The sequence below is a fragment of the Stegostoma tigrinum genome, chromosome 11 (genome assembly GCF_030684315.1).
Source record: "Stegostoma tigrinum isolate sSteTig4 chromosome 11, sSteTig4.hap1, whole genome shotgun sequence".
NCBI classification, from domain to species: domain Eukaryota; kingdom Metazoa; phylum Chordata; class Chondrichthyes; order Orectolobiformes; family Stegostomatidae; genus Stegostoma; species Stegostoma tigrinum.
Window position 1 is genome coordinate 32479098 of NC_081364.1, and position 9047 is coordinate 32488144.

Here is a 9047-nt window from a genome sequence, read left to right on the forward strand (position 1 = left end):
AGGCGGGCCGAAGATGGAGAGCAAAGAAGATAGGTGGAGAGGGTGTAGGTGGGGAGGTAGGGAGGGGATAGGTCAGTCCAGGGAAGACGGACAGGTCAAGGAGGTGGGATGAGGTTAGTAGGTAGCTGGGGGTGCGGCTGGGGGTGGGAGGAAGGGATGGGTGAGAGGAAGAACCGGTTAGGGAGGCAGAGACAGGTTGGACTGGTTTTGGGATGCAGTGGGTGGGGGGGAAGAGCTGGGCTGGTTGTGTGGTGCAGTGGGGGGAGGGGGTGAACTGGGCTGGTTTAGGGATGCAGTGGGGGAAGGGGAGATTTTGAAACTGGTGAAGTCCACATTGATACCATATGGCTGCAGGGTTCCCAGGCGGAATATGAGTTGCTGTTCCTGCAACCTTCGGGTGGCATCATTGTGGCAGTGCAGGAGGCCCATGATGGCCTCCTCATGGGCCTCCTGCACTGCCACAATGATGCCACCCGAAGGTTGCAGGAACAGCAACTCATATTCCGCCTGGGAACCCTGCAGCCATATGGTATCAATGTGGACTTCACCAGTTTCAAAATCTCCCCTTCCCCCACTGCATCCCTAAACCAGCCCAGTTCACCCCCTCCCCCCACTGCACCACACAACCAGCCCAGCTCTTCCCCCCCACCCACTGCATCCCAAAACCAGTCCAACCTGTCTCTGCCTCCCTAACCGGTTCTTCCTCTCACCCATCCCTTCCTCCCACCCCCAGCCGCACCCCAGCTACCTACTAACCTCATCCCACCTCCTTGACCTGTCCGTCTTCCCTGGACTGACCTATCCCCTCCCTACCTCCCCACCTACACCCTCTCCACCTATCTTCTTTGCTCTCCATCTTCGGCCCGCCTCCCCCTCTCTCCCTATTTATTCCAGTTCCCTCCCCCCATCCCCCTCTCTGATGAAGGGTCTAGGCCCGAAACGTCAGCTTTTGTGCTCCTGAGATGCTGCTTGGCCTGCTGTGTTCATCCAGCCTCTCATTTCATCATCTTGGAATCTCCAGCATCTGCAGTTCCCATTATCTCTGATCTTCCATCCACCTTTCTCAACCCCTACATTATCTTTAAATTGCCAGACTAGTTTACAAATATATAATACAGAATGAGTAAAAAATGTCCTCCAACTAAAAAGATTGAAGCTTTTCAGGCAAATGAACCTATTTGCATTAATTGGTTATTTACAATTTACTTAAAGCTTTGGGGCAAGTAATTTAGATATTTGTAGACAATATCAGGTGAGGTCTTAGGAGCTAACAAACTTGATAAACACAACTACTAGGATAATATCATTAGACTAGCCTCTTTGTTTCAGTCAAATTATTTTTGTGTTTTATGCCAAGTTAATCGTTCATTTTCCTAAATGCTGCATGATTCTATCTACAAGATGCTTAAGAAATATATGAAGGAAAGTGACTGAATTGGATTAAGATGATGGTGGAGCATTTTGTTAAGAAATTTAAATCCTATCTAAACAAATACTATTTTTGAAACAATTTTAAAATGTACTAGAATGAAAACCATTTTGCGAGCATAATGCAATGAGAAATGGAGGTTTAATGGAAGACATTTTTTCAGTAGGTGTATATCTCCACCTGTTCCTGCACTGAGGAACAAACCTCTCCAAATGGAGCGGAAGGAGCTCCATTCAATTCCAAGTGTGAATGAAGGTGAATGGTGCCAAAGGGATCTACTTTCTAATGAATCAGACAATGACAGACCACCATCATCAAACTTTGTTCCTTATGTGCGCACAGATGAGGTATACCATTTGGATCCTGATGCACCATTGTCAAGACCTTCAACGAATGACCCACAATACAAACATTTCAACGGTATTTATGCAGCCTCGCTTTTCACTTAGGAGCTCATTTAAAATGTGGTAAACGTTATACTTCTGGGCACAGTTTGGCATGGATTCCTACTAGGCCTGTGGCTTCTGTTTCTCAATTTGTTTCATTCTTAAAACTGCTGTGGTTTGAAGTCTTTCTCTTGGGTAATGTCCTAAAATAATAATCTTTTAGCAGATGTCTTAAAATATTCCGCTATAACTTGTCAATTCTGGATCTCAGAAGAAGTAATGTTTAACAACCCATGTATTGCTATTGCATCTTTTCTATTTTTAGAGCATACATAAACTGGAAGGTGTTTTGTGGATTCATATTTATAGAGGAATGCATGTGAATCATCCTTTATGATAGATCCTTTATGTGGATCTAGGAAGCTGTGTAAATCCTATTTTGACAAGTAAACCCAAGATTTCCATTTTGTCATTTGTTTCAGTTACAGATTACTTCCATCATCAAAACTATAGCTCAGACCGTTCAAGAGATCCTCTGCTGAACCCTGATTTGGTGAGGAACAGGGAACGTCAGCAAGCTATTCTCAAAGGCCTTTCTGAGCTTCGCCAGGCAAGACTTATTATAAAAATTGATATTGATACAATTTTTAAAATTTATATAATGTACCTAATAACATTCCACTTTAAGCAGCCCTGTTGCTCTTTGCAAACTGCTGATTCATTGCTTCCTGCCAAACCAAATATGTGGTGTGATTCAGCACATTCGCTTGGTTGCTGCAGTGAACCAAAGTTGTGGTTTCCTGGTCATATCAGTTTTTGTAGTACCACTTGACATAGACTAATGTCTTCCTATCTCCACCTTCCACAAATTGTAGCTCTCTTACATCCCTGGCAGAGAGACCAATTTTTAGACAGATCTTCTGAAGTCACCATATAAGCTGCAAAAGTAAGGCAATTTCATAAAATAAAATGGCCTAGATTGGAAGTCACCTTGTGAAATCATAAAATAATGCTAAACTGGAAGTTCTTTTGAATATGTGCTTCTGGTATGTTTCATGATTCTTTTGATTTCATGTCATTTGTGATACACAAGAAGCACTGGTCAAAAAAACAATACAACATTCAATAACGGGCAATTAGAGATTAAACCAAAATGCTAGTAAAACATAAAATTTGACTATTTTTGGAAAAAGTGTTGAAAATATCAGATATTTCTGGCAGAGGCCTATGTTGGTTGAATGTGTCCAACAAATGAGTGGCTGTCTTGATCGAGAAGACAATTAAGTCAGATAATTGAATGCATATGGTACTAATTATAAACATAATCTGCAAGTGAGGTAATAGGCTTTAAGAAGTACAGTTTCTATAGATACAATTTTGGCAGCAGTTGTGCTGAATTAAGAATAATAGTGATCTGTAGATGCTACATTTTTGTTTGGTTTGGAAATCAAGTACCAGTGCAAATATGAACAGGTACAAGCATTGCCATGAAGAGTGTGCATTTTAAGATACCAATAATCGGAAACCACAGTTACCTGAAATCAATTTTGTTTGTTTATAGGGCCTAATGCAGAAACAAAGGGAATTGGAAACTGGCCTAACGTCCAGTCCTGCACATGAAGATGAACAATATTTGGCGACATCTCAAAACGTGTGATCACTTTGGCAAGAGAAAGAACTGCTTCATCTACCCACCTAACCCAAATCTGGAAAATGTTAAGCTCAAGTTAATCAAGTTTTTGTTTATGCGTGATAGCACTAGGCAGTAGTGGCATTTTGGAAATTATTGTTGGCTACTTTTTTTCTTCTGTTTTGTTTTAGTGTTATCAGCAAAGTTTCAATATCAACATGGAAAAGATGCATCCATGGCCAGGTGATGCTTAGTTATACACAAAGAAAAACATCTTATTAAACACCTCAGATGTTCCAAAGTATTCCACATACAATCATTTGCTTGTGTTGACCTTTAGTCAGTACCTACAGGCCAAACAGATTAGCTACTGTCTCACAACAAATCATTTATTGATTCAAATGACAGGTTGCTTTGCAGTTTGGCATTTGAAAATGATGTAGCTTCCAGGTTTCCTTGGGCTATGTTTTTCTGATTTGAGAGAAGTGGTGAGATGTGCTGAAGGGAGTTACTAGTTACTTCCAAATATGTTACTTTTGTTGCCAGCACTGCTTGCATCCTGACAGGGTTGCATTTATTGCCCCAAAATTATGCAGGTTGTTTTCGTGAACTGATGGTGATTTTGTCACCATGATCCATTATTAGCTCAGAAGGGGTAAAGAGCATACAAAAGTACATTAGCAAAGAAAATTTCATACTGTCAAAATTCTGTTTTTCTTCAAGTTGACTCCTAAATTTAAGGCATGACAAATGTTTGCATTTGTGTGAGAAGATAGCCAAATCAAACAGGATCAGATTCCCCTGCTTTCTAGTAGCTAATTATACTTAGTAAAGTTCAGGAGCAAAATGCTGAGAAATCCTTTCTATTAGAGTTAGGCAGTGTTGTTTGGCATGAAAAGACTGCAAGAGCTCGGAGAACATAAAAATGGCAGAGATAATAGTGTGGAGCTGGAGGCTCCACAATGTTAGCTCTGACTCCAGCATCGGCAGTTCTTAATATCTATGATAAAAATGGCAGATATATGTTTCACAAACAAAGCATCAAGTTTTTAAGGCACACCATCAAATTTGTGTTAGCAATCAATTTTATAAGTTTATATTTAAAGGAGACTTCAATATTGTGCGATTCAGTTACAAATTTTATTTATGTAGAAGTACTGTTTTCATGTTCAACAAACCAAAGTGAAATAAATTCTGCTAATTGTCTTTAGAATGAAAGGGATTGCGACAGTGATTCTTTAACCTTTATTACAATTCATTTATTTGTCTAATGCTCTGCTTCTCTGGAGAGTTCTTTATTCCTTCTGCTTTTGTGCTTGAAATCTCAAGTGTCATTCCATAATACAGATCAGTTCTCTGAATTAGGAGTTTAAGCTGTAGTGCATCTTAAATCAAGTTCTCACTCCAAATTAATGTGTTTGCATGATGCTTGAAATTCCAATAGACTAATGCATTAATTAGGGGGAAATTTAGCCAAAAAAGATTAAATTTATGCTATATATAATAAGGATGTTAACAATTTAGACCATAAAGAATTCATGTATCTTGCAGGACATGCAAGTGTGCCACAGAGCCTGTTAATCCCAAATTGGTTGTCCGCGTAATCCTTTGCATAGATGACTACCTACAGATGTTGGCCAGTTGCAGAATTGCATCTAATAGTGAGATTTGCAAGTGTAGCCTGGGAGTGTTAGAATAGCCAAAGACATGCTGTTTAATGCAATCCGCCAGTCTTTAGGACATATGCACACGTTGCATCACACATTCATAGACCCCAATACTCAATTTGGTGGGCAGAATAAGTTTTCTGCTTGATAGCAACATCCCATTATCATAGTGTGTGAAGAGGCTGTGTATACTCTTGTACTGGATGAATACACAATGTCCTGTTCTTCTCACACAACACATTTCAAGCAAATGCATCAGTTTCAACTCATCAGAATGTGTGACAGCTATTCATTTTTCAGGGCAATGCCAATGCCTTCACCAGTCTAAACTTTAAACTTTAAATAAAGCTTGGCAATTAACTGGGACATTCACCAAGTCAACACCTCCACTGAACATATCATTTGCCAACCAGTCATCATTCTCATCTCAGGATAAACGTTACAATACAGATACTACGACAACGGATGAATGGACACTGTGCAACAGTCGCCAGACAGGAATGCTCCCTCCCAGTGGGGGAACACTTCAGTGGTCAAGGTCATTTGGCCTTGCATTTTTGTGTAAACATCTGCAAGGGGTACACAACAAGGCAGAGTTGCTGAGCAGAGGCTGATAACAAAGTTTGGTAGCCATGAGGACGGCCTTAACCAGGATCTTGGGTTCATGTTGCACTGCAGGTGACCCCACCAGACTAAACCCGGGACCGCTTAAACTAGTTTGGCAGAGAGATGGGGACTGGAGCTATGGATCAGAGGATGGGGTAGCTAGCGTATAGGCAAATACAGCATGCAGAGAATCTGTGAAGAAGGACAGACTGTTGATAGGACAAATTTCCAGTCAGTGTGATGGATTGAAGTATGTCTATTTTAGCACACGAAGTGTCAGGAGTAAGATTAATGAACTTAGAACATGGATCAGTACCTAGAGCTACAATGTTGTGGCCATTATGGAGACTTGGATGTCACTGGGGCAGGAATGGTTGTTGCATGTTCCAGGGTTTGGAGGTTGCAAAAGAAATAGGGTGGGAGGTAAAAGGTGGGGCGAGTGATATTGCTAATCAAGGATGATATCACAACTGCAGAGAGGGGGGGGTCGTCGAGGAGTGTTTGTCTACTGAGTCAGTATGGGTGCAAGTCAGAAACCGGAAAGGAGCAGTCACTTTATTGGGAGTTTTCAATAGACCCCCCCCGCCCCCCAAAAGCAACAGAGACACTGAGGAACCGATTGAGAGGCAGATTTTGGAAAGGTACAGAAGTCATAGGCGGTTCTAGTCGATATTAGAGACGTTGAATTCACCCATGACAACAACCCTAAGTGCAAATAGTTTAGAGGGAGCACACTTTGTCAGATGTGTGTCAGGAACAATTTCTGACTCAATATGTAGTTAGGCTGACTAGAGGGGAGGCCATTTTGGGTTTGGGTGCTTGGCAATGAACCAGGCCAGGTGTCAGATCTCTCAGGGAGAGGGCATTTCAGTGATAGTGATTGCAACTCCCTGACCTTTACTACAGTCATGAAGAGGCATGGGGTTAGGAGCAGATGGTACGGGAAAGTATTTAATTGGGAAAGGGGGAATTAGAATGCTATTAGGCAAGAACTGTAGGGCATAAATTGGGAACAGATGTTTTCAGGGAAATGCACAACATAAATGTGGAAGTTCTTGAGGGACCACTTGCTATGAGTTCTGGATGTGTTTGGCACACTGAAGCAAGGAAGGTAAGGTGAAGGAACCTCAGATGACAAGACATGGAACATCTAGTCAAGAGGAAAAAAGCTTACTTGAGGTTGAGGAAGCAAGGATCGGACAAGGCTCCAGAGGGCTACAAGGTAGGCATGAAGGAACTGCAGAATGGATTTACAAGTGTTAGAAGGGGGTACCAACAAACCTCGGTGAGTAGGATTAAGGAAAACCCCAAGGCATTCTATACTTACGTGAAGAACAAGAGGATGGCCAGAGTAAGGGTAAGGCCAATCAGGAACAGTGGAGGGAACTTGTTCCTGGAGCCAGAGGAGGTAGGGAAAGTCCTTAATGAATACTTTGCTTCAGTATTCACCTGTGGTTTGTGATGACAGCATAAAACAGGCTGATATACTCAAAGAGGTTGATGTTAGGGAGGAGTATGTGCTAGAAATTTTGAAAAACAAGAGGATAGATAAGTCCCCTGGGCCAGACAGTGTATCTACCTAAGGTTGCTACAGAAAGCGATGTAAGAGATTGCTGCACCTTTGGCAATGATCTTTGTGTCCTTACTCTCCACTGGAGTAGTACCAGATGACTAGAGTGTGGCAAATGTTATTCCCTTGTTCAAGAAAGTGAATAGGGATAATTCTGGAAATACAGACCACTCAGCTTTACTTCTGTGGTGGACAAATTATTGAGGATAAAGATGATTCTGAAAGGTAGTATCTATGACTATTTGGGAAAGCATAGTTTGATTAGAAATAGTGTGGCTTGTGAGGGGCAGGTCATGCCTCAAGCCTTGTTGAATTATTTGAGGATATGACAAAACACACTGATGAAGGTAGAGCAGTGGATGTGGTGTTTATGGCTTTTATCAAGGTATTTGGTAAGATTTCCTATGGTAGGCTCATTCAGAAAATAAGGAGGCATGGGTTTCAGCAAAATTTGGCTGCCTGGAAACAAAATTGGCTGTCCAAAAGAAGACAGAGTAAGTAGTAGATGGAAAGTATTAATCTGGATTTTGGAGGCCAGTAGTGTTCCGCAGGAATCTGTTCTGGGACCTCTGCTCTTTGTGATCTTTATAAATGACTTGGATGAGGAAGTGGAAGGGTGGGTTAGTAAGTTTGCTGATGACACAGGTTGGTGGAGTTGTGGATAGTTGTAGGTTGCAACAGGACATTAACAGGATGCAGAGTTGGGTAAAGTAGTGGCAGATGGAATTCAACCCAGAAAAGTGAAGTGATTCATTTTGGAGGGTTGAATTTGAATGCAGGATACAGGGTTAATGGCAGGATTCTTGCCAGTGTGGAGGAACAGAAGGAGCTTGGGGTCCACATCCATCGATCCCTTAAAGTTGCTACCCAAGTTGATTGGGTTGTTAAGAAGGTGTATGATGTTTTGGCTTTTATTGGCAGGGGAATTGACTTTAAGAACTGCAAGGTTATGCTGCAGCTCTATAAAACCCTGGTTAGACCACACTTGGAATATTATGTTCAGTTCTGGTCGCCTTGTTATAGGAAGGATGTGGAAGCTTTAGAGAGGGTGCAGATGAGATTTATCAGGACACTGCCTGAACTGGAGGACATGTTGAGGGAGCTAGGGCTTTTTTCATTTGAGCGAAGAAGGGAGGTGAATTGAAAAGAGGTGTACAAGGTGATGCAAGGCATACATAGAGTGGATACCCAGAAACTTTCTCCGAGTATGGAAATGACTATCGTGAGGGGGCATAGTTTTAAGGTGATGGGAGGAAAGTAAGGGGAGATGTAAGGAGGTTCCTTACCACCCACTGCTGGCAGTGCATTCCATGCACCCACCACTGTGCAGAGTCAGATACGTTAGGGACATTTAAGCAACTCTTGGAGAGGCATGTTTTGGATGTGTAGAATTTGAATATTGCTGGAAAAAAGACTGAAATCATTGAAAACACAGTGTATGCTTATCCAAATTACCTGAAGACATCAGGACAGGCAGGATTCCATGTAGTGTAGTATGAATCAAAATTACAAAGAACACATTTTTCTGTCCTCTTTTCCTTCTGTTGGTTGAATACCAATCCAAATTATAGACACTTAACTTCTCAAGCCTATACAACCATTCAATGATACATGGCTGATTGGTGTCTTAACTCCAACGTTATTAGGGGAGGAGTGTAAGAAAAGGTTAAATATATGATAAACAGTTGGGTGGTGGGTGGCTGAGAGTTTAAGGTTGATTCAGGTCAAAGAAGTCTCCTGATCACCTGCCACCATCACA

The 9047-nt window shown here is 41.7% G+C and overlaps 1 protein-coding gene across 9 annotated transcripts in view; it reads left to right on the top strand.

The window, feature by feature from the left end:
* ccdc66 (coiled-coil domain containing 66) overlaps positions 1–4622 on the top strand; it is a 79390-nt gene extending 74768 nt beyond the window's left edge. For 4 of the 9 annotated variants that reach the window (XM_048547891.1, XM_048547896.1, XM_048547894.1 and 1 more), the window contains 3 exons: positions 1593–1849; positions 2298–2425; positions 3377–4622. In XM_048547891.1, coding sequence (XP_048403848.1) covers positions 1593–1849; positions 2298–2425; positions 3377–3472 — 481 coding nt within the window. In that variant the 3' untranslated portion in view covers positions 3473–4622. Of the gene's footprint in view, positions 1–1592; positions 1850–2297; positions 2426–3376 lie in introns of those variants that run through there. The other 5 variants (XR_007249250.2, XR_007249251.2, XM_048547893.1 and 2 more) reach the window with 4 other exon arrangements.
* The last annotated feature ends 4425 nt before the right edge of the window (positions 4623–9047 follow it).